General features: G+C 43.6%; 2 protein-coding genes across 8 annotated transcripts in view; one reads left to right on the top strand and one right to left on the bottom strand.

The window, feature by feature from the left end:
• Positions 1-975: 975 nt before the first annotated feature.
• On the bottom strand, positions 976-22,469 carry DUSP11 (dual specificity phosphatase 11). The gene is made up of 10 exons (XM_081871517.1): positions 22,276-22,469; positions 19,789-19,864; positions 17,654-17,785; positions 16,420-16,543; positions 14,690-14,750; positions 7,076-7,122; positions 5,831-6,080; positions 3,991-4,116; positions 3,355-3,399; positions 976-2,432 (listed from the first exon to the last, which is right to left on the bottom strand). Exons 1-10 carry the CDS (start codon positions 22,452-22,454, stop codon positions 2,177-2,179), a joined length of 1,296 nt encoding a protein of 431 aa, XP_081727643.1. The 5' UTR covers positions 22,455-22,469; the 3' UTR covers positions 976-2,176.
• A 142-nt stretch (positions 22,470-22,611) lies between these two features.
• The window catches only part of KANSL3 (KAT8 regulatory NSL complex subunit 3), a 34,910-nt gene continuing 32,183 nt past the window's right edge, over positions 22,612-25,338 (top strand). For 3 of the 7 annotated variants that reach the window (XM_081868420.1, XM_081868425.1, XM_081868426.1), the window contains exon 1: positions 24,059-24,208. The gene's annotated coding sequence lies outside the window, so the exon portion shown is untranslated. Of the gene's footprint in view, positions 22,978-24,058; positions 24,213-25,338 lie in introns of those variants that run through there. The other 4 variants (XM_081868424.1, XM_081868421.1, XM_081868422.1 and 1 more) reach the window with 4 other exon arrangements.

A 25,338-nucleotide genomic window follows, 5' to 3' on the forward strand; every position in this document is an offset into this window, starting at 1 on the left:
ATTACCTTAAAAGGGCACCTGAACAGAGTTTTGCATGAAATGCGAATGTGCTCGTGTACATGTGTAGGTGCAAATTTAGAAATAATTGCTGCCCTTTAGCAGGAATGTGTCTTGCTTGTAGTGGGAAAAACTATGACAGATCGTACTGTCTGGGAACAGGCTGCCTGCTGCACTGAGTGAAGAAGCTCTTTCCCACAGCAACAATGTCACTTGGCACAGCTCTGGAATGCAGCAGCTCTTTCCAATATTTCTAATTACTATGAATTATGATTTCACTGAATTGTATCCATTGTTTTGATGTATTTGTTGTTATTGTTTACTTTATTCATACTGTATTTGATATTATAGTGTTTACATTCCCACCTCCTGATGCTGTTGTGAATATGTGGAGCCCTGTGGAACGCCCTCCCATCAGATGTCAAGGAAATAAATAACTACCTGACTTTTGGAAAACATCTGAAGGCAGCCCTGTTTAGGGAAGTTTTTAGTGTTTGATGTCTTATCATGTTTTTAATGTTCTATTGTAAGCCACCCAGAGTGGCTGGGAGAACCCAGCCAGATGGACGGGGTACAAACAATAAATTGATGATGATGATGAGCTGCTTTGAGCTCAACATTTGTTGTTGGAAAAGCAGAATGCAAATCAAGAATGGGAGCAGGTGTCTAAGATGCAGGAATACTCTTTCTGCTTTCCGGGGTGGTAATTTTGAGCACCACCCTGTCAAAAAATTGTGCTTTCCTTCCTTCTGGTTATCTTTAAACCAGACCAGAGGGCCTGTCCTCCTCTGACAAATCTTCAGACTAAGGCCCATCCTCTGTAAAGCAGGGCCCATGGCCAGCCTCATTAGGACCAACCAAAATGTCACTGAACAATGAGCACCGGAAATGTCTTCATCCTGTACATAACTAATACTATGGAATTCACTTTCAGAAGAGGTGGTGGTAGCTCCCACGCTAGCTTTGATAGGAGACAGATTCATGGAGGATACAGCTATTATTTATTTAGAATACAGCATTTATGTTCTGCTCCATAGCCCCAAGAGGCTCTCACTGCAGCTTACAAAAGATTTGCACACGACAATTAAATTTGAGGGTAGTATCAGGTGCAGATACTCCACCCCCCACGGCATAATAGTACAGTGTATGTGAAATATCAACTCCAATAGATCAATGCAAATGAGACATCTGTTATGTAATAGAAGGCAAAAGAAAACAAAAACCCAAGATTAGAAAATTCCCAAACCTGGTACAGTAACCCCTCACTTTACATACATTTGACCCGCACAATTTCAGACAAACATGGTTGAAGGTGAGCTTGTTGAAACAGCAACAAGTCAATTGGGCAACTCAAGTCTGAAGCAAGGCAGAAAGTTTAAAAGCATTTTTTGCACCAGATCCATTTGGGGTTACCAGGTGTTTTTTAAAAAAACCACGCCCTATACATGATGTTGGTGATTGTACATGATCCTTGGAACCAAACCCATGTATAAAACGAGGGATTACTGTAAGTTTCATTATAGGGTAGCGCTGGTTCTACACGGTCCAGACCCCCACAGCTTCAGTTACATATGAAAACACATTATGATTGGTACAACTGACAGCATCCCTATAGGACTATAGGAAGAGTTCCCAGGTTACGGAGAAAGCAGCAACTAGTTCATTGAATCTGGTTGCAAGCTGGAGTTGAACTGATTTATGAGCCAGAAATCCGTTTTGAAAGGACCAAGTCCATTTTCCTCTTGGGAGGGTCATGTCAAGAGCAGGGGAAAGTAATCTTTATTTAACACAAATTTTGAGGTCAGTTTACTAACATTTGTGGAAGCAGCTTCTGCACTGAGGAGCCTTATAACTCCCAAACATGACTTTAATAAGAGACATTTTAGGAGACCAGCCAATAAGCGCTTATCAATTATGAATTCATTTAATGGCTGGAATGGCTACATCTTGCTGGTAAGCAATCACAAAATGAAAACTACACAGCACTGGTGTGATGTGGTACAAAGTGGTCCTGCCCTGGAACCACAGAGTGAAGGTGAGTAATAAATAAACAATAATAACTGTAACCTGTTGGGTCTCATCTGCTGGCTAAATCGCAAGGCAATAATTCATTTATGGTATGTTCATTAAGTATGAGATTGTGTCCTCCTTGCCTGTTAGGTTTCCATCAACAGAGTTTTCAACGGTCCCGTCTGTAAATTTTATATCGTCCTTGTTGCTGTGGATAATGAGGACTCTGCACTGGAAAATGAGGCCCCGCATGTCCTTGCAATTGTTGCTGGTAAGATGAATAGTGTAGCCCCTGGCTGGACATAACAGAGTAATCCAATCCTTGGTGAGTGATGTCAGCTGTAGGGAGGTACTGAGGATGGTAAACAGACTGACCATTGTCATAACAGTCGATGAGGTTTCTGTGATTGGTATGATAGGGTTTTCTGAAAGAGAAAGCACCAAATTTCAGAGCAGAGCCAAGTGGTATTGAAGAGCCTGCACCGCAACACTCCAACCCATGCTGTAATCGGAGCCTTCTGAGTCTGCTTCATAAAACTTAGGCTATTGAGAGAGTATTGAGAGCTGAGCTGGGTGCAGTACACCAGGGCAGGGAGATTGGAGCAACACTAAAGCAGACAAGCTTTCAGCTGTAATTCTGAGTCTGGTACAGGCAGCTGCTTTATCAACCAATGCCGAGCGGAAGGAAAAGCCAGTTTGCTAGTCTTAAAGGTGCCACAAGACTGTCGCTTTTGATTCAAAAGGCTAAGATGGCCACCCTCTGGAACCAGCTGCTGGGAGGAGCTCCTCATTGTCAGTGATCAATTTCAGATGTCTTTACCCCAGAACAAAACCATTCCTCCACACTGTCCATGAACTGCCTTAGGGAAAACTATACCTGCGCAAATAAAGTACTGTAGCTTGTAGGAAAGGAGCCAATTCATTACTCCCTGCCTACTTTATTTAGGCAAAAAGCATCTACTGTTAGTGCAGCAGCTCAGTTTTCATATCTTGCAGTACTTTGCATTTCTTTAACTAGCATAGCAGATATAAAATCATGTTCAGTTGATACACTGCCATTAACAATTGAAAAGTAGACCAGACAGCAATTTAGGCAAGGTTAAGTGTATTCTGGGCATTCCAAAATTCTACAACACAAGGACAAAATCCAGCATTTCATGTAAATACATATTCCAGGAATCCCATCTTTTAGAAACAGCTTATACAAATTAAGCTGAGCTATTCCAATTTTATTTGCACGTTTTATTCTGAGGGTAGAAATGTAATTTTTTGTCCTGCAGAACATGAACTGCCCTTGACTAGACACAACATGTGTTCAGAAGTTCCCTGGAACCCCCACTTTCTTACCTCTGTGGGTTTTGCCCACCCCTTCCTCTCCTTGGTGGGAAGTGCCTGTAAAAGAAAGAATGAGAAAGACTGCAAGAACGGTATGGTTCAATTGCCCAAGCCCAAGTGCCTAAGCCTAAGGGCAAAGTTGCTTTTCGCATTCCTGCAAGGCAACCCTGGCTTTAACGCATATCACTTAGGAGCTGAAGAGATGGCTGCTCACCAAGGGTAGCCTTTGAACCATATAAATGGCAGGATTCAATCATTTCCCTCGACAGTACAGTGGTGCCTTGCAAGACGAAAAAAATCCGTTCCACGATTCTCTTCGTCTAGCGGTTTTTTCGTCTTGCGAAGCAAGCCCTATGGACGGCTTAGCGGATTAGCGCTATTAGCGGCTTTTAGCGGCTTAGAAAAGGGGGGGGGGGAGGAAAAAAAACCCGCAGGAACTCGCAAGACATTTTCGTCTTGCAAAGCAAGCCCATAGGAAATTCGTTTTGCGAAGCACCTCCAAAACGGAAAACCCTTTCGTCCAGCGGGTTTTCCATCTTGCGAGGCATTCGTCTTGCAGGGCACACTGTAGCAGGGTGTCCCTATTCTATGCATAAAGTTCCATTTTCACTTGACCATACTGGATGTCTAGAAAGCAAAAAATGAGACCTTGGTGTTTCCAGTGGGAACTGCTGCAAATGTTGCTGACTGTATGTTGCTTCAAATGCAGGATTTCCAACAGGGCCATAGTACCCTTTCATCCAACCACGTCCTGAAGCAGCCATATAATGATTCCTTTAAAATGAGATTTTTAATGTTAGTAGTTAGGGAAAGTATTGTTTTCATAGAGGTATATTCTTATTATTTATTAAATGTCTATACCGTCCTTTATACCAAGGATCAAATATAAAATATAAAAACACAAAAATATGTATCATAGTAACAAACAAAAACAATACACCCAAACACACAGTTTAAAAGGCCATACTTTGTTTAATTAGCCAAAGGCTTGGGAGAAGAGGAATATTTTTGCCTGGTGCCTAAATATATGTGACGAAGGCGTCAGGTGAGCCACCACAGAAAGGGTCCCATGAAGAAGGGACTCAGATGATGATTGCAGGGTCTGGGTCTGTTCATATGGGGAGAGGCAGTCATTGTGGTCCTGTTTATTTATAGGTTGCTAGTTCACAGAAAATATATTGAAGCAGTTTACAACAAAAATACATAAAATCACAGTGAAGAAAAATATTGGCAAGCTGACGTCTCATTTGGCTTCCTCTTACAATGGAGTTGGTTCATATGGGGTGGGAAGAACCTTTGGAATAGCCATTAAGGTATTTCCATTGGAAATTGTGAGGCTACAAGTGGGACCTACAACACATGTAGCAGTGTGGAGTACTTGTGTTCTTCTAGCCAGCAATAACATGCTTTCATTCAGGATATTCCATTCCACATCTATTCCTCACTCAGCATTCTGCCACTGAGGATGCTCAGTCTTCACTGGGCTGTTTTGAGTCATCCCCCTCATACAGGTCTTTCTGCCTTCTGAATGTTTTCTGTATTTCTGCAATTCCTAGGGTTCTCCCATACATGTGAATACTTTAACTGCTTGTGTGGGTAGGGTCAATTTGACTATTTTAAGCATTAGCATTTATGAAAATGACTTTACTAGTACACAGGACTATTTGTGGTGTAAAGTTATGAAAAAGGGATCTCTAAAACAGTTATGGGGAAACAAGAAATGTTTTCAAACAGGTTTCCAACTGCCCCTTTAGGGGACACAGGTGGCACTGTGCTCTAAACCACCAAGCCTCTTGGGCTTGCCGATTGTAAGGTTGGCAGTTTGAATCTGCACAATGGGGTGAGCTCCTGTAGCTTTGTCCCAGCTCCTGCCAACCCAGCAGTTCGAAAGCATGCCAGTGCAAGTAGATTTATAGGTACCTCTGCTGCAGGAAGGTAAATGGTGTTTCCATGAGCTCTGGCACATGTCATGGTGCCCTGTTTTGCCAGAAGTGGTTTAGTCATGTTTGCCACATGACCCAGAAAAGCTGTCTGTGAAGAAACGCCAGCTCCCTCAGCCTAAAAGTGCAGATGAGCACTGTACCCCACAGTTGAATCTGACTGGATTTAACCCTCCATGGGTCCTTTACCTTTACCTTTTTACCATGTTTCCTTTACTTAGAAAACTAAAATCCTGTCTTTCATCGTAAAACTGCAGGGTGGATTACAGTACCTAAAAATAGCTAATGTCAAAGACAGTAAAACATCAACAATCCTCAGTGTTAGAAGGCCTTCAGATGACATTCTCAGTATGGCCTTCTGGGATTGGGAAGGTTTTTAAGGGGTGTGTCCTCCTTTCCTCTGCCCATTACAAATGTGTCCCTTTTGACTTCCTCTGCAGCACACTGTGGCTGTTCTCTTGTAAGCTCCTCTGTTATAATACCTGCCCTGTGTCTGTGGCACAAGACAAGGTAAATTGTTGGTTTGCAAAGGGATCCAAACTCAGGGCCTGTAGGGCTTTTGATCTGAGGGTCCTACAATCCCAGTAGTTTCCTGAACAAGTACTCCAATGGAAAAATTAGTGGCAGATGCTACAAAAGAACCTTTTTCTGCAACTAATTCCTGCTTCTTCCAAGCAAAAGCAATATTTAAATAAAGCAAGAGGAACACAAAAATGACTTGCCTTCTGCCAGATCCTCCCCTAAGGGCTTCAATGTAGTTCTTCCTTTCTATTGAGTGCCCCCTGCACCTGTTAAACACTAAGAGAGAAAACAAGATTTACAGTGCAATTCTGTGCACATTTACTTTGAAGTAAGCCCAATCACACACAAGATTTGGTGGCAACAGTTATTTCTATAAAAAGACCTCATTCCTCCCATCAAGTCCCTTTAAGCATAAGCAGCATCACATCAGGCTATTACTTGCCAATATTCAAATACTTAAAGAGTGTTCCCACATGCACAAAGGCTATGGCTTTCAAAGCGGATTCCAGGGAGTCCAGTAATTTCTCCAATGAAACAATCAATAGTAGTTGCAATGGAGTGCTGGGTCTGTGTTCTAGGTGAATTCTAGATTTGCTCAGGGCAATGGGACTCCCAATAGACCTAGCCAGCACTCTTATGTACCCAGAAAAATATCCCTGAATCCTCAGCCAAGGGTTGAGGTTCTGGGAGAAATGCACACCAGTTCCTTGGTAGATGACTGGATTCAGAAATGGTTTCCTGAAAGCAGGATGCCTGAGAACTACTGTATTATCGTAATTAATCCAACAATCGGAGATCCCTATACTACAGACTGGAAAATGCAGGTGGGCAGATGCACTGAGAGAAATGTGGCTTGCCTGAGGCCACTTTAAAAGTTTGTGGCTGAAATGAAACCTGACTTTCCAGCTCACTTATGGCATCAGCTCTCAATCCATTTTTAATGGCACAATGCTCACGTTCCAAGTGAAACAAGGAAAAAACAAAACAAAACAGGTCATATGAGAAGGGACCTATGGAAAACTTGGGAAGAGTGTATCAGTCCCTATCGGCATATCTGTTTAACTCAATGCAATATAAATTCTACATGTGTCCTTCTAGTAAAGTCTCAATGTCAAGAGGAGAGCTGTGGGTATCTACTACATAAGCTCTAGTTTAACACAGACTTCTGCTGAACTGGTTTCCAACCTGAAGTTAATGAGGCAGCTTTGGGGTGTGTGTGGGGGGGAAACAATCAAATGCCCCAACTCAACAAAAAAGGACGCAATGCTTACATTCTATTGCCATGTTTGGATCCATTCCTTCAACATCAATTAGGTACCTTAAGAGAACAGCAAGATTTTTAGCTATAGACAAATGAGCATTCATAAGAACAGAAGTCAATGATAGAAAGTTTGAAGGCAACAGGCTGTATGTAATTTCTTTAAAAACAATAAACCTGTATTTCTCTAGAAATACTAGCATGCTAGTACCTAAGATTACTGCCCTGCACTTTGGACCAACAGATAGTAGAAGGGGGAAAGGCCCAGAACTGCCTATAAGAGGCACTACCTACATACCCGAGTTGTATTAATCATCACTTCAGACTACATATCTGGGGTTTTTGTAAGATTTACACCAACTATGTTGGTTTGATCACCCAAACAGTGTGGTATTAGAGCATGCTAAGATTTAAAACTATCTACAGATGCTAGATTTCTAGAATTCAAACTTATTTCATTAGATTTATCTGTTGTTCCTCTTGAAAGGAAGCTCAGCATAGCCAACAACATTCAAAATACTGCACATAATGGAACAGTTAAAACATCACTCAAAACAGAATTAAAAGACAGCAGTGTCTTAGGAACCTACACCATGCTGTGTGCTGTGTTCTATTTTAAAGTGCTGTAAAAGCTATGAGTTGTAGTCAGTTATCTTTTACTAGAGTACACCCAATGAAATTAATAAGCCCAAGTTAGCCATGGCCATTAATTTCAGGGAACCAGGCAGAGGGCCTTCTTCATGGTGGTGCCTGCCGTGTGGAACGCCCTCCCATCAGATGTCAAGGCAATAAGCTACTATCTCACTTTTAAAAGACATCTGAAGGCATCCCTGTTTAGGGAAGTGTTTAATTTTTATTTTTTTTTTTTTATAATAATTTTTATTGATTTTACAACATAAACAAAAAACAAACAAACATAATGCGACTTCCCCAAACCTCCCCTTCACTGCATCCAGATTTCAAAATTTTTAGCAATTCTTCATCCCATTTTTATATTTAATTCTCTTTAAAAAGAGTTTCTGCTTTATAAATTTCGATTTATAGCTGTAATTCTTTGTGTCCAATCCCCTGACATCTTAACATTCCGAAATTTTACAACAATTTTTAAGATAGATTTTAAATTTTTTCCAGTCCTCCTCCACTGTCTCTTTCCTCTGGTCACGGATTCTGCCGGTCATCTCTGCCAGTCCCATAAATTCAGTCACCTTGGTCTGCCATTCTTCCAGAGTAGGTAATTCTTCAGTCTTCCAATACTTCGCCAAAAGGATTCTTGCTGCTGTTGTTGCGTACATAAAAAAGGTCCTATCTTTCTTTGGTACCAATTGGCCGACCATGCCCAGGAGAAAAGCCTCCGGTTTCTTTACAAATGTCCACTTAAGGATTTTCTTAATTTCATTATAGATCATTTCCCAGTAGGCCTTAATCTTTGGGCAGGTCCACCAAAGGTGATAAAAGGTTCCTTCACATTCATTACACTTCCAGCAATTGTTATTGGGCAAATGATATATCTTTGCAAGCTTGACTGGGGTCATGTACCACCTATAGATCATTTTCATTATGTTCTCTTTCAGGGCACTACATGCCGTAAATTTAATACCTGTGGTCCATAACTGCTCCCAGTCAGCAAACATAATATCATGACCAATATCTTGTGCCCACTTAATCATAGCTGATTTAACCGTTTCATCTTGTGTGTTCCATTTTAGCAGCAGATTATACATTCTAGACAAATTCTTAGTATTGGGTTCTAGCAATTCTGTTTCTAACTTTGACCTCTCCTTCTGAAATCCTAGTTTTCTGTCCTGCTTAAAAGTTTCATTAATCTGGTAGTAATGTAACCAATCTCGGACTTTAGGTTTCAATTTCTCAAAACTCTGTAGTTTCAACTTTTCACCATCATATTCTATAATTTCACAATATTTTGGCCAGTCTGTATCCATGTTCAATCTTTTTACCGCCTTAGCTTCCATTGGTGACAGCCACCTGGGGGTTTTACTTTCAAACAAATCTTTATATCGATTCCATACATTATACAATGCTTTCCTAATAATATGATTTTTAAAATTTCTATGTACCTTTACCTTGTCATACCATAAATATGCATGCCAACCAAAACTATTATCATAACCTTCCAAGTCCAGAATGTCTGTATTCTCAAGAAGTAGCCATGGTTTCAGCCAGCAAAAAGCTGCTGCTTCATAATAAAGTTTTAAGTCCGGCAGGGCAAAGCCCCCTCTATCCTTTGCATCAGTCAAAATCTTAAATTTAATTCTGGGTTTTTTGCCCTGCCAGACAAATTTAGATATATCTTTCTGCCACTTCTTGAAACAGTCCATCTTATCTAAAATTTGCAATGTCTGGAACAAAAACAACAATCTCGGCAATACATTCATCTTAATTACAGCAATTCGGCCTAACAAGGAAAGTCTCAATCTTGACCATATATCGAAATCTTTCTTCACTTCAGCCCAGCATTTCTCATAGTTATCTTTAAATAGGTTCACATTCTTAGATGTTAAATTCACCCCCAGATATTTTACCTTTTTAGTAATTTCCAAACCAGTTTCTCTTTGAAAACTGTCTTTTTCCCCCACCGTAAGATTTTTTTCCAACACCTTTGTCTTGTGTTTATTCAATTTAAAACCTGCTACCTGACCAAATATTTCAATAAGTTCCAGAACTCTTTTTGTACTAGTTTCTGGCTGTTGTAATGTCAAAACTAAGTCATCTGCAAATGCTCTTAGCTTATAATGTTTAGTTCCGACCTGTATACCTTTAACCAGCTGGTCTCTTCTAATCATATTAAGGAAAACCTCCAGTACCGATATAAACAATAGAGGGGAAATTGGGCATCCCTGTCGTGTCCCTTTCTCTATTGGAATTTCATCCATAACCATACCATTTACAATAAGTTTGGCCTTTTGCTCAGAATAAATTGCACTTATACCATTTTCAAAGTTCTTGCCTACCCCCATTCCTTGGAGATTCCTCTTCATAAAGCTCCAACAAATATTGTCAAAGGCTTTCTCTGCATCCACAAAAATCAAAACAGCTTTTCTATTTATATCAGTTTCCAAAAGTTCTAGAATATCTATAATATTCCTCACATTGTCTGACAATTGCCTGCCTGGTAGAAAGCCTGTTTGGTCCCTGTGAATCTCCTCTAACAAAACCTTTTTGAATCTTTTTGCTAGAATGTCTGCAAAAATTTTATAATCCACATTCAAAAGTGATATAGGGCGGTAATTCTTAACTTGATGTTTCTCAGTTTCTGTCTTTGGTATAAGTGAGATGAATGCTTCCTTCCACGATTCTGGAGCCTTTTTCCCCTCCAAAATTTGATTGCAAACTTCTTTCAGTGGTTGTATTAACCAATCCTTCAATACTTTATAATATCTCGCAGTTAGTCCATCTGGTCCTGGTGATTTTCCCAGCTTCATATCCTGGATGGCACTCTCTATTTCTTGATCTGTAATTTTCTCATTTAAACTCCTTCTGTTGTTTTCAGAGATTTTTGATAGTCCGTATTTTCCAATAAATTCTTCTATCTCCTGTTCATTTTTTGGCCCTTGTTTGTATAATTTCTTAAAGAAACTTTGAAAACAATTACTTATCTCATTTGGTTTATTAATAGACTTCCCATCTACTTCGAGTGATGTCACTGTATTCAGTTTTTGTCTCTTTTTCAGTTGCCAAGACAGTAGCTTCCCACATTTATCTGCAGACTCAAAAGTCTTTTGTCTCATTTGTTTAATTTTCCATTCTATTTCCTGGTTCATCAATTCCATATATTGTGTTTGATAGAATTTTATTTCTCTTAATATCTCCTGGGATTTAGGCTTAGATCTCAGTTTCTTCTCCCCTTCTTTTATTAAATTCCAAATTTTCTCTTTCTTCTCATTCTGTTTTTTCCTCTTTATTGAATTCTGTTGTATTAGGAAGCCACGCATCACGGCTTTACTTGCGTCCCAAATGATTCTTTTTTCTGTGTCTGATCTCAAATTGATCTCGAAGTAGTCTTTAAGTGTTTTTTGGGCCTTTTTGCAAATTTCCTCATCTCCAAAGAGGGTGTCATTCATTCTCCATCTAAAAGTTCCAGCTGTTGTCAGTTTCATTTCCATCTTGACAGCATTGTGGTCAGAGCAGGTCTTTGGGCAGATTTCTGTTTTTTTAACCTTTGATGCCAGATTACTAGAAATCCATATTTGATCAATTCTAGTCCATGTCATTTTTGCTTCAGAGAAGAAGGTCCCCTCCCTTTCCAGAGGGTTCCTAGTTCTCCAAATATCAATCAGATCCATAGTGTCAGTCAGGTCAAAAAAAGTCTTTGGTAGTCTTCCATCATTAGATATTGTTTGTCTTTGAGCCTTATCCATATTTGTAGAGACGACTCCATTCATGTCACCCATCATTATAATTTTAAAGTCCAAAAAGTCCATTAAAGTCTCATGCAACTTCTTGAAGAATTCAGCCTTCCCCTCATTTGGTGCATAAACTCCAACAATCAATATTTTTTCTCCATGAATTTGGATTTCCACTGCCAGGTATCTTCCTTGGTCATCCTTAAAGATCAATTTTGGTTCAAATTTTTCCTTGACATAAATCACAACTCCTCTTTTCTTGACTCTATCTGATGATATAAATTCTTGTCCTAATCTCTTGTTTGTTAAAAGTTTTCTATGTATCCTGGCAATGTGGGTTTCTTGTAAACAGATTACATCTAGATGTTCCTTCTTTAATAAATGAAATACTTGGCCCCTTTTTCGAGGGTGGTTCAAACCATTGCAGTTCCAACTGAAGAGTTGCAGAGACATTTTGGTTACTGGGTAGATCTTCCACCGACTGCACCAAGTTGTTGTTCCTCCTCGGTCGGTGCTCGGTTCAGTCCAAAAGATAGATTTGAGATGTCCGGTACTTCCTCCTCACTGACAGTTCCTTTCTGAAGATCCTCTTGATTTCTTTCCAAAAAGAACTCTTTATCCTGGTTTGTTTTTATTTTAATTTTCTTCCCTTTGAAGCTAAAGGACAGCCCTTGTGGAAATTCCCACCTGAATGGGATATTATTCTTCTTAAGTAGATCAACTAGTTCTTTAAATTGAGATCTAACCTCCAAAAAGTATTTAGGAATATCCTTGAAGATTTGAATCTGAGAATTTTTAATGACCAAGGCCTTCTGGAAGTGTAGGTTCAATATTTTGTCTCTTTGTTCCTTTGATCCTAAGGTAATTAAACAATCTCTTGGCTTCTTCCCTTGCTTCCTGCCAATCCGAAAGGCTGAAGTTATCATAAATTCATCTTCCTCTCCATCTAGCTCATCATTCCAGAAGTCTTGAAATTTATCTGTGAGGAATTCCCCAAGCTTGTCCTCTTCCTCTTCTGGAACCAGTCTTAATTTCAGATTCTTACTTTTCCTTTCCAGTTCTAGTAGGGCTAATGCTGAATCATGTTCATGTACTTTTTTTACAATAGGCGCAAACTTTCCTTTGGTTTCTTCAGCAGTGGACCTAGCACTCTCAGCTATTCTCCTTGTTTCCGTAGATTCTTGAACCAAACGGTTTATAGAATCTGTATTAGATGAAATTATTGTTGTATTCAGGTCTAGTCTTGTTGTCAACTCCGTCAGTTTCTTAGAGTTCTCTGTAGACTGTTTGGTAAGTTCTGCAGATTGCTTAGTGAGTACTTCTAGTGACTGATTTATTTTAAGCAGGGCCTGTGTCATTGACTCCATTGATGCTGCTGTTATTTTTTCTTGTGCAGCTGCTGCTCCTGATAAGGAGCCTCTTTTTTGAGCTTGTTTTTGAGCCTGCTTTGTTTTACTTCTTGTTGAAATCTCTTCTGGCGGGTTGCTCATAACTCAAGGTCATTCACACAGGAAAGTTGCAAGTGGAAAATCCCACTGGATACACCGTAATGTAACTAAAGCCCTCTAGAGGAGGAAATTGTAACCATCCAAAGGCACCCAGAACAAAGAAACAGAAAGTCCAAAGGCAAAAGTCCCATTAAAAGTCTTTAGTTTGTAGCACTTTACTGTTAGAATTGTAATCCACCAAAGTCCCGAGTATGTTTCAAAATAAGTCTTATTTTGTAGCCGCTGTCCTTTGACAGCTCACTTGACAGTTCCTTTTTTCAGGCGATCGCTGCTCCGGCAGCCTGGCCAGAAGTATCGGCAGCAGAGGTTTTTTATTCCTTATCCCTTTCTTTTGCAGGTTAAATTAGTTCTGTTTCCTCCCCCCCTTCTCCTGCACAACAGGGGGGAGATCCTTTCGATGTCTGGTTTAATAAGAGTTAAAAGGAAAGTCCATTTAAACACAGCTTAGTCTTTTCATTGCTCCGTTAATCATGCAGTTCCGGGAGGCTGACTTCCTTAATTTTTGCCTTCCCGTTTTCAGCCAAATCTTCTGAATTTTTTAAATCCCGTTTTACTTTTGCGATCTTACTCACGGGTATTGTTGTTGCCAATCGTTGATTTCAGAAACGAATCGGCGCTCTCCGTTAATGGCGACGCGGCTTCACTCCGTAAGCTGGGTAGCGATCCTCAGCACCGCGCTCACCCCGATGCCGCTCCGGAGCCTTTAAAAAGGCTCTTTCACGATGCCGGGGGGGCGCAAAGGTGCCCACCGAATCTCCTTGCTCACAGGCTTCAGCGCCTGTGATTTTAGGGGTCCCCCGCTTGCCGTAGCGGGTAAGACCCGAACTTACGGAGCAGTCCTGCCTCGGAGCTCGAGGCTAGGACCGCCATCAAACGCTGGCGCCGACCGGAAGTCGGGAAGTGTTTAATTTTTAATGCTGTATTGTGCTTTTAATATCTGGTTGGAAGCCACCCAGAGTGGCTGGGGAGGCCCAGCCAGATGGGCGGGGTATAAATATATTATTATTATTATTATTAGTAGTAGTAGTAGTAGTAGTAGTAGTAGTAGTATTTACTCTAAGTAAAAGTTAGTTGTAGTAGTAGTATTAGTATTATTATTATTATTTACTCTAAGTAAAAGTTAGTTTAATCCCATCTCATAATTATTCTGAAGGAGTGTATTAATAAAGGTTTGAATGAAGGGTATTCTGAATCTATGTTTTGGGGTCAGCTGGGAAGTCTCCATGGTCTCCATGCTGGCTTAAAAAAACCTAAAATTGAGATAAACCCTGTTGGATAACAGTGACAGCCTGGCTAAATCCACAAAACGATACTAAGAAATAAAACATCACCTCATTCTTATAATTATGTAGGACAGTTTCCCCAACCTTTTCAAACTCAGAACATACCTTTAATTACAAGCTGCAACTTAGGCATATTTGATAAATATAGAATATGGGCCCTATGGCCATCTCTCCTTTTATCTCTTCTTAAAACTATTAAAACTACAGGGAAATAATCAGACTGCTGACATGACTCATCTTTGGTTAAGCTATGATCCAGCTTCACATCACAACCCACCAGCTTAACTGACTAATGCATGGAAGACGGCCCTTTTATATAAACATGTAAACAAATGAACACTTCAATCCAGGAGGATTTATTGAATTTACACTGAAGCAAGAACCCTTGTGGCAGATACTCAGTTATTCATTTTTATAACATGTTCCAACTATCAAACTAGACTGCTGACCTGGATTTGTTTCAAGAGCAACTTACCTGCAAACAAGGTAACCAGTTCGATTCAAACCATGTGTGCAGTGAACTCCAATAAGCTTGTCTAGGGAAATTGGAAGCACAAACTGATTTAACAAAGGCTCAGTTGCAGAGGCAACTTTATTCTTCATCAAGTTGCTTGTCAGGTACTGTCTGACATTTGCCACAATTGTTTGGAGATAATGATATTTATGGTCAAGTGTTAGATAAAACACTAATCTCTGCAGTGCACAAACACAGTTCATAGAATCATAGAATCATAGAGTTGGAAGAGACCACAAGGGCCATCGAGTCCAACCCCCTGCAAAGCAGGAAACACCATCAGAGCACTCCTGACATATGGTTGTCAAGCCTCTGCTTAAAGACCTCCAAAGAAGGAGACTCCACCACACTCCTTGGCACCAAATTCCACTGTCAAACAGCTCTTACTGTCAGGAAGTTCTTCCTAATGTTTAGGTGGAATCTTTTTTCTTGTAGTTTGGAGCCGTGTCCGCTTCTCTGGAGCAGCAGAAAACAACCTTTCTCCCTCCTCTATGTGACATCCTTTTATATATTTGAACATGGCTATCATATCACCCCTTAACCTCCTCTTCTCCAGGCTAAACATGCCCAGCTCCCTTAGCCATTCCTCATAAGGCATTGTTTCCAGGCCTTTGACCATTTTGGTTGCCCTCCTCTGGACACGTTCCAGTTTGTCAGTGTCCTTCTTGAACTGTGGTGCCCAGAACTGGACACAGTACTCCAGGTGAGGTCTGACCAGAGCAGAATACAGTGGCACTATTACTTCCCTTGATCTAGATGCTATACTCCTATTGATGCAGCCCAGAATTGCATTGGCTTTTTTAGCTGCCGCGTCACACTGTTGGCTCATGTCAAGTTTGTGGTCAACCAAGACTCCTAGATCCTTTTCACATGTACTGCTCTCAAGCCAGGTGTCACCCATCTTGTATTTGTGCCTCTCATTTTTTTTGCCCAAGTGCAATACTTTACATACACAGCAACTCTGAAAAAGCAAATTCATGTAAAGTTTTGCCATGCCTCAGAAGCTAGAAAGAGTACCCTAGTGCTTCCATTCATAAAGAGCAGGAACTTAGCTTCCAGATTGGCTGCCAAGGGTAGATTGGCATGTTTCAAGAAGAGAACAATTCCTCCTCTCTCCCCTCCTTCCTCCCTTCCCCAATATCCACCTTTAAACTGCAAGCCAGTGGGGACAGGAACATGCCTGTTTCCACCATGTACATTTTCACCATGGCATGGTTCAGCCAGCCAACCAGCTAAAGCATCTATCCAACTACCGTATTTTTCGCCCCATAGGACGCACTTTCCCCCCTCCAAAAATGAAGGGGAAATGTGTGTGCGTCCTATGGGGCGAATGCAGGCATTCACTGAAGCCTGGAGAGCGAGAGGGGTCGGTGCGCACCAGACTTCGCACGGCTCTCCGCAAGGCGCGGGAGCCCTGCACTGGGCTCCCACGGCTTGCAGAGAGTTGCCTGTTCTGCGGGCTGGGGTTGGGGGGAGCTCGGGCTTCCCCCGCCCCAGCCCCGCACCTGGGGGGGGGAAAATAAATTTTTTCCCCTTTATTTCCCCCCAAAAAAACTAGGTGCGCCTTATGGGACGGTGCGTCCTATAGGGAGAAAAATACGGTAAAATAAAAAAGACATGCCACACAATCGCTAATGGCTACCTTCATAATTGCTCTGCTGTCTTAGATAAATCCATCAAATCATGCTCACCATTATGTTGATTCTCCATCAGGAACTTTTTAACAGCACTTTTAAATTCAAACACTGTCTCATTATTTGGTACTTCATGGCCAACAGTTACAATTTTGCAGTACTGCGTCGTGCCTAGGAGCTCCTGCAAGAACATATGAAACACAAATAGTTGCAATGTACACCAAACAAACCAACCACACAGGACTATTCCCAGGTTTAAATGCAGAAATTATTTTTTAAAATTGCAGCACACATCTCCATACTTTCAGCACTCACTTTCTTCCTAGGCAGCTCAGAATGGAATCCCATCACCCACCTAGTCTGACTATAGTCAAGCCAGCAAACCAGTTAGAAATTCTCCCTGGGTCACAAAAGGATTTTTTTTTTTAATACTCCTTCTGTAGCCCTGCCCACTACCCTAAAGCAGGCACGAAGAATCTTTTTGGCCCAGTAGGTCAGATCTTTATCATTCCCTACCTCATGGGCCAACTTTGACAGGTGGGTGATTAACCCAGATGTCAAAGTTAACCCACAGGGGTGAGGTGAGATTGTGACCAACCAGAACTGAACTTGATTCTCCTTTCTGCGGGATGTTGCGTATGACATCAGGTGTGGGATAGGCGGGTGTGGTTTTAGGCAAACAGTGCAGTAAACCAAATTTAGTCCATGGGCTGCAAGTTTGCCACACTTGCCCTAAAGCCAACCACCATCTTCTGTAGGTCAGTTCCTGGATCATGCAGTGTTCTTGCAGGTCTGGAGAGCCTGATGCAAAGTCACATGATACTCCTATAGCCTATAGATTAGCTGTTCACATGACCGTATCATACAAATATAACCAAAACCAACTTGCTTTTAATAGCTTCCTAGAAAACAGCTATGGCCAGGATTGATTATAAACCCCACCCCTCTTTTCAGGCAGAAAACTCAGCCTGTTGTGATGTTGTTTGCAGAGGAATGAAAATCAGAGGAATACTTCCACTCATCTTGACAAGAAACCCCCCAGAGTGTCATATCTACTTGACATCTGAGCCCCTAAATACACACCACATTTTTAAAAGTCCACATGGCACTGCTTATAGCTACTGCATGCTGAAAAGGAACTTTAATTCATTTTTTCAAAGTTTCATTTCAGTTCTTAGCAGAACAATTTTTCAGCAAACAAGATTCTAGTGCTAACAACCAATTCCACATTGAGAAAGCTACGAAAGACAGTATCGACCCCTTTCACATAAGTTTGGGAAACTGAACTTACCTCTGGCTCATAATAGCGGGTGGTGTATGTTAAATCAATGACCAAGCCAAGTTCTTCTTTCTGTTCTGTAACCTGATTAATAAGGTCTAATGGAGAAAACCGTTCATTTGGAGCAAGTTTCCAATCAAAAGTCTGAAAAGAAAATAGAGTATTCAACCAACAGTTATAGGTTGCTGTTAAACTCTAGGGTAGTGTCTAACATAGTAGCACAAGGATTTCAGTTTGCACAATGAAATTTCCATTGCACAGGCAGAAATCCTTGCGCAAATGGAACTACTTCACTGGATGCTGCATCTAGACCCCCTGACAAGCATCCAAAGGAGAGTACAACTGTATTTGGATAGTCTTATATTGCTTAAGTTTACTACACATAGTATTAAAGCTATTTCAGCACTCTAAGACACTCAAAATCTTACACTGAACTAAAATTACCAGAAATAATGGTAATCATAGTATCTTGTGACCTGGTGTTTTTATGTGTGTGTTTTTAGTTTTTTACAGTTTTAGGCCAGTCATAAGAACTGGGATAGATTGAGGGCACAAGGAGAAGGACACGACAGAGGACGAGAAGGGTGGATAGTGTTCTCAAAGCTACCAACATGAGTTTGACCAAACTGCGGGAGGCAGTGGAAGACAGGAGTGCCTGGCATGCATGGGGTCACGAAAAGGCGGACACGACTAAATGACCAAACAACAATAGCAACAAGAACTGGGATGTTTATCCTTGCAGCTGGGAACTGGCAAGGCTAGATAAGCTAAATTAGAATATTACGAATAGAACCTTAGATACAATTACCCTATACACTAGTCACAGGGGTCAGCAACCTTTTTCAGCCGTGGGCTGGTCCACTGTCCCTCAGACCATGTGGTAGGCCAGACTATTTTTTTTGGGGGGGGGGGACACACGATTTCCTAGGCCCCACAAATAAGCGAGAGATGCATTTTAAATAAAAGCACACATTCTAACATTCTACATGTAAAAACACCAGGCAGGCCCCACAAATAACCCAGATGCAGTTTAAATAAAAGGACACATTCTACTCATATAAAAACACACTTATTCCTGGACCGTCCGTGGGCCGGATTGAGAAGGCGATTGGGCCAGATCCAGCCCCTGGGCCGTAGTTTGCCTACCCCTGCACTAGTGGTTCCTAAAGTAGCCAGTTGTGCACCTGGGATTGCAGTTATTACGTGAGGTGGAGTCAAGAGGCAAGGGGGAAGCAAGGGAGCAAAGGAGGTGTGAATAACCATCAAAATAGGCTTGCCATATTAAGAAAAGTGAAAATCCGGACAGAAAAGTTGTTGAGTTCTTTTGGCAAAGGTTTTTTTTTGGGGGGGGTCAAAGTGGTTGGAGCTATTTTTATGGATAAATAGCAAAAACAGCACTGCCGACATGGGCTGCTATAAGTCTGGATTTTCCCAGACATTTTTATTGATTTCCACCCGAACACTGCTGCCGACTGCACTATTCCAGATATGTCCGGGAAAATCTGGACATATGCCAAGCCTATATCAAACTATCACTGGATCAAGTTAATCAATTTTGCTGAATTTATGAAACTAAATAGTTTTAATAGGCTTGCCATATTTCGAACAGTGAAAATCCGGACAAAAAAGTTGTTGAGATATGTCCAGGGAAATCTGGACGTAGGGCCAAGCCTATATCAAACTGCTGAATTTATGAAACTAAATAGTTTTAATAGACTTGCCATTTTTCAGACAGTGAAAACCCAGACAAAAAAGTTGTTGAGATATGTCCAGGGAAATCTGGACGTATACCAAGCTATATCAATGCTGAATTTATTAAACTAAATAGTTTTAATTGATTTTAAATAAGTGTGCAATTAATTGCCACTGTCTTGAAATTTATTGTGTTCCTATTTTCCTTGGTGGGTCGTGCAAACCTCTGTGCTAAATACTGCTTTTTATAGGCTAGGGGGCACTGCAGATGTTTATGGAACTAAGGGAATAGTGGCCCAAAAATATCTGGGAACCACTGCTATACACCGAACTTTGCTCAGATGAAAACATGAGCTCTGGAATTTGGACTAAAGCACAATGCAAACAGACCAAGAGCAACCTTACATTTACATAACACATAGCGCCACCCCAAAAAAACTGCATGCCATACCTACCTTCTTAAGTGGAACTTTAAAAGCTATAAAGCGTGTTCCAGGTATTCTCTTTCCAAGAGGTATGTAATTAGTCCATCTAGAAGAGAGACCTTACACTTAAAAGTGAAATGAAATTTACTGCTTCTGCATAAATATGATGGAGAAAGCAGACACAATTCAACAGGAGAAGATGTCTGTTCAGCTCAGGGATTTGGCTTTTTTGGTAACATTAAAACACCATTCACACTAACAGCATCTAAACGACAGCTATACATACAAAAGCTAGATCCCAATCTATTCCACTGTAAGACAACCATAAAATACAGCCTAGGATGGGAGGAGGGATAATGCAGGCTTGACCCTCAAAAACTGGGTCAACGGAACCCCTGTGCAAAATGAGGATTGCCTGTATGCAGGTCCTGGGCTGCCCAGATGACAAGGCTCACTGGTGCGGTCCAGAGCAAAACACAACATGCTATGTGTTTTTGTGTTTTTATACTGTCAACCGCCCTGTAATCTTCAGGTGATGGGCAGTATATAAATTTAATTAATAATAAAAATAACAACAACATACCCCTATGAAAGCAATACTTTTCCTAATTACTAACATTAATTTTTTTTTTTTAAAGGAATCATCATTTGGCTGCTTTGGGGTGTGATTGGATGAAATGGCATTATGGCACTGTTGGAAATCCTGGATTTCAAGTACTGTGGTACCTCGGTTTAAGAACAGTCCTGTTTACGAAAGATTCGGTATACGAACTCCGCAAAACTGGAAGTAGTGTCCCAGTTTGCAAATTTTACCTTGGTCTAAGAACAGAATCCAAATGGTGGAAGGGCACCAGCAGTGGGAGGCCTCATTAGGGAAAGCACACTTCAGAAGGTCATCGGCTCAAATCCCCACGACGGGGTGAACTCCCATTGCTCGGTCCCTGCTCCTGCCAACCTAGCAGTTCGAAAGCACATCAAAGTGCAAGTAGATAAACAGGTAAACAGCGTTTCTGTGTGCTGCTCTGGTTCGCCAGAAGCGGCTTAGTCATGCTGGCCACATGACCCAGAAGCTGCCTGCGGACAAACGCCAGCTCCCTTGGCCTATAGAGCGAGATGAGCATGCCACCCCAGAATCGTCCACGACTGGACCTAACGATCAGGGGTACCTTTACCTTTATGGCCAAGTGACAATGGAACTTTATGGGCAGAATAGGGGCACCCTGCTACTGTTGGGATAAATGGTTGACTCCTGCCATGTACAGTGGTACCTCGGGTTAAGTCCTTAATTTGTTCCGGAGGTCCGTTCTTAACCTGAAACTGTTCTTAACCTGAAGCACCACTTTAGCTAATGGGGCCTCCTGCTGCTGCTGCGCTGCCGGAGCAGGATTTCTGTTCTCATCCTGAAGCAAAGTTCTTAACCCGAGGTACTATTTCTGGGTTAGCGGAGTCTGGAACCTGAAGCGTCTGTAACCCGAGGTACCACTGTATATGGTTCAAAGGCCATACGTGATGTGGAAAACATTCCTCTACTCCCTGGCCTTTGGCTAATTAAACAATCTATGGCCTTTTATATTGTGTATGCGGGGGGGAGTTATTGGTTTTGTTTCGTGTTATCTTCCTTGTTTTGTTATGTGTTTTTGTGTTGTAAACCGCCCTGCCATCCTCGGATGAAGAGCAGTATATAACAGACATACAAGCTCCCACGAGCCTCCCACGCGAGGGGCTGACCAAGACGGAGGGAGAGGTTCTCACCCCAGCTGCAGCGCCTCACTACAACGGGGCGCGGGAGGGCCTGTCCGGGGCTCCCCATTGTTGTAAATAAAAATATGCCCTTTTCCCTTATGGGGTATCCAAGAGCCCATATAGAGTCCTTACATAGGTTCCCTATTGGTAGGAGAAAATAACAGAGGCCAACCAGAGAATATTGAGAAGCAAAGCAGCTAGTAAGCTTGATCTTTATTGATCTGTTGCAACAGGGTGCTCCCCTCACACGCAGGAGAGGTAGAGGACCCCCAAAATTGCTGTGCAAGGGCTTATAAAGACTTTTGAAATTCCCATCCTGTAGATCAAGACCACCCCCAGAAACATTATGCATACATCACAGAAGGGGTGTAACCTAAGACCACCCCTCCGATCCATCCCACCTACATCACAGAAATGTAAATGTTTTTCTCTTGTCCTTGTTTATCTCCTGTCTGGCAGGTTACTTGATTGGATTTCCTGGGGAGCCTGGCCAGTCTTTTGTAGTGGTAAAATACTTATTTCCTGGGCCAGGTCACAGGCTCACACCTTTATTCAAACACAGATTAAGACAGGATTTGTGAAGGAAGAGACAATGGGGAGGCTTTTCCATTTTGACCATGCAGAGAAACATTTGCTCAGTTTAGGAATCAAAATGGTTCCAGGTTGGCTTTCCTGGGCTGATCTATGTACGTGTGGTTGTGAACGTTGCCATATATCTAAGACCATGAAATTCCTATCACACCGTCCACCCCGGGCGAGGCAGGTACCGCTCACCTGTCCGGGACTCCGTTCTTACTCTTCTTCCCCATGGCTCTGAGGCCCCCCAAGGTTTCGCTCTCCACGCCGAGCCACCCGCTACCGGGCCGGGAAGCTGCAGTTGCTCCTACAGCACTTCCGGTTCCCACGCCCGGCACGGAAAGCAACGACGAGCCCCGGCGCTCGCATGACGTCATCCCCGCGCGCCGTCGAGAAGGGTGTCCCCCTACTCCTCGACGCCCGCCTCCAGCAGCGGCCCCTGCAGGCGAGTTGGGAGAACTGCGCCTTTCCCTCTCCGCCGGGGAGCATCAATGTGTGAATGGTGCTCGTGCGCAGGGCAGAGAAGAAACGTCGCTTTCCCCCTCCCTGGTGTTATTTGGCTTCGAGAATCGCCTTCCTCTCGAACTCGGTTCATCTGGGAAGGGGGTCCCGAGTCAGGCCGAGAGAGAAAGCAGGGGGAGGAGGACTAAAGCAGCCAGCCCGCTTTCTCAGGCGGCGCTTGGAAACCATGAGGAAGGCTAGTCGAGGGAGTTGGCAGGTTTAGCCTGCAAAAGAGAAGGCTGAGGGGAGAAATTGCAGCCATCGTCAAATATCTCAAGGACTGCCACATGAGGAGGCGACCTGCTTGCTTCCTCCTGCTCTGGAGGCTCGACCTGAACCAATGGCTTCAAGTTACAAGAAAGGCGATTCCGACTAAAGACCAGGAAGAACTTTCTGGCGGTAAGAGAAGGACTCCCTCGGAATGTGGTGGACTTGCCTTCCTGGGGGGTTTTCAAGAAGAGGCTGGGAATCTGGGTAGCATGACCTGGCATGCATGCTTTCTGGGAATCTGGGTAGCATGACCTGGCATGCATGCTTTCTGGGAATCTGGGTAGCATGACCTGGCATGCATGACCTGGCATGCATGCTTTCTGGGTATCTGGGTAGCATGACCTGGCATGCATGCTTTCTGGGTATCTGGGTAGCATGACCTGGCATGCATGACCTGGCATGCATGCTTTCTGGGTATCTGGGTAGCATGACCTGGCATGCATGACCTGGCATGCATGCTTTCTGGGTATCTGGGTAGCATGACCTGGCATGCATGCTTTCTGGGTATCTGGGTAGCATGACCTGGCATGCATGACCTGGCATGCATGCTTTCTGGGAATCTGGGTAGCATGACCTGGCATGCATGCTTTCTGGGTATCTGGGTAGCATGACCTGGCATGCATGACCTGGCATGCATGCTTTCTGGGTATCTGGGTAGCATGACCTGGCATGCATGCTTTCTGGGTATCTGGGTAGCATGACCTGGCATGCATGACCTGGCATGCATGCTTTCTGGGTATCTGGGTAGCATGACCTGGCATGCATGACCTGGCATGCATGCTTTCTGGGTATCTGGGTAGCATGACCTGGCATGCATGCTTTCTGGGTATCTGGGTAGCATGACCTGGCATGCATGACCTGGCATGCATGCTTTCTGGGTATCTGGGTAGCATGACCTGGCATGCATGCTTTAATTCCTGCATTGCAGGGGCTTGGACCCTCGGGCTTCTTTCCAACGCGACCATTCTATGATTCATGCCTTTTGCTTGTCTGCAGGGATCTCCTGCACAAAGCAAGCAGCAACGGTTGCATGTAGATCCCTGGCGCCTGCAAATCCTCAGTCCCTTCTTCACTAAGAGGCCGCCCGAGCTGTGCGCGTTCCGGGTGCCGGGAACCGGGAACCGTCCTCCCGACCCAAGGGAGGCTTCCCCTGACTCCGCGCGGGATCCGCCTGCCGGGTTTTCCTTCTCTCCCTCCCCTTCCAAAGTCGCGGGCGGCTCCGGAGAGGGGAGAGCGCCGCGCATGCGCAAATGCGCCCGAGGCCCGAGGCCTGAGGCCTGAGGCCTGGCTGGATTCCGGCGAGAGGTTCCGGGGCTTCGGTCCGGCGTTGAGCCCCCTCGCCTTTTTTCTCTGGCCGGAGGTGGGTGAGGAATAGCTGCTCCTTCTCTGGGTCCAGAAAGAGGTTCTGATATCAAGCGCTCATTTCTGACGGAAGCTCCAGATTTGGCGGGGGGGGGGGGGAGCAGAAGACTCTCTGGGCGCTTTGTACATGCTCAGGGGCTCTTTTTGCTGCTGCTCTTCGAACTTGGCTGTTTCTGAGCGGCTTCGGTGGCCTTGGTCAGAGGTTGGAGAGAGCGGCGGGGTAATCCTATAATTTTTAGGTGCAACCCTCTGAGGTAGGTTAGGCTGAAAGCAAATTACTGGTCCCGTATCATCCATTGAACTTCGAGAATAATCAGAGATTTTAACCTGGGTCTCCCCAGTCGTAGCCTGACACATTAACCCAGTGGTTCTTAACCTGGTCTGGGCACAGGCCCCTTGGAGAATCCGGTGAAAGCCACGGACTCCCTCCCTAGAAATATGCACATATGCACACAAATATACACACAAAACTCTCCATGTGGTTGGTTTTTTTTTATTGCATCAGTTTGATGGTGTGTTGTTTTGTGTTGATTTTTGTGCCTGATTCATAGGTCATGGAGATACAGTGGTGCCCCGCAAGACGAACGCCTCGCAAGACGGAAAACCCGCTAGACGAAAGGGTTTTCCGTTTTGGAGGCGCTTCGCAAGACGAATTTCCCTATGGGCTTGCTTCGCAAGACGACAGCCCATAGGGAAATCTCCGGGACAGTGGGGAAGCGCAGCTCGTCTTCCCCGCTGTCCTCGGACCTCCTCCGAAGCCTGGCGGCGGGGCGGGGACACCTCCTCCCGCCGCCGGGCTTCGGAAGGATGCCCCGATGCCGGGCGGCGAGGCGGGAACGCCTCCCCCCGCCGCCCGGCATCGGAACGATGTCCCGAAGCCGGGCGGCGGGGCGGGAAAGTCTCCCCCCGCCGCCCGGCATCGGAACGATGTCCCGAAGCCGGGCGGCGGGGCGGGAAAGTCTCCCCCCGCCGCCTGGCATCGGAACGATGTCCCGAAGCCGGGCGGCGGGGCGGGAAAGTCTCCCCCCGCCGTCGGGCTTCGGAAGGATGCCCCGATGCCGGGCGGCGAGGCGGGAACGCCTCCCCCCGCCGCCCGGCATCGGAACGATGTCCCGAAGCCGGGCGGCG

Source organism: Podarcis erhardii (assembly GCF_964252035.2).
Source record: "Podarcis erhardii genome assembly, chromosome: 7".
Lineage (NCBI taxonomy): Eukaryota > Metazoa > Chordata > Lepidosauria > Squamata > Lacertidae > Podarcis > Podarcis erhardii.

Bases quoted from the DNA above. Each gene is read 5' to 3' on its own strand.
- DUSP11 (XM_081871517.1), bottom strand. From the start codon at position 22,454: ATGACGTCATGCGAGCGCCGGGGCTCGTCGTTGCTTTCCGTGCCGGGC. The intron at 7,123-14,689 runs GTAAGTTGCTCT...TGTTCTCTTAAG, and splicing joins ACTGGTTACCTTGTTTGCAG to GTACCTAATTGATGTTGAAG. The intron at 2,433-3,354 runs GTAAGAAAGTGG...TTTCTCTTTCAG, and splicing joins GGTGGGCAAAACCCACAGAG to AAAACCCTATCATACCAATC.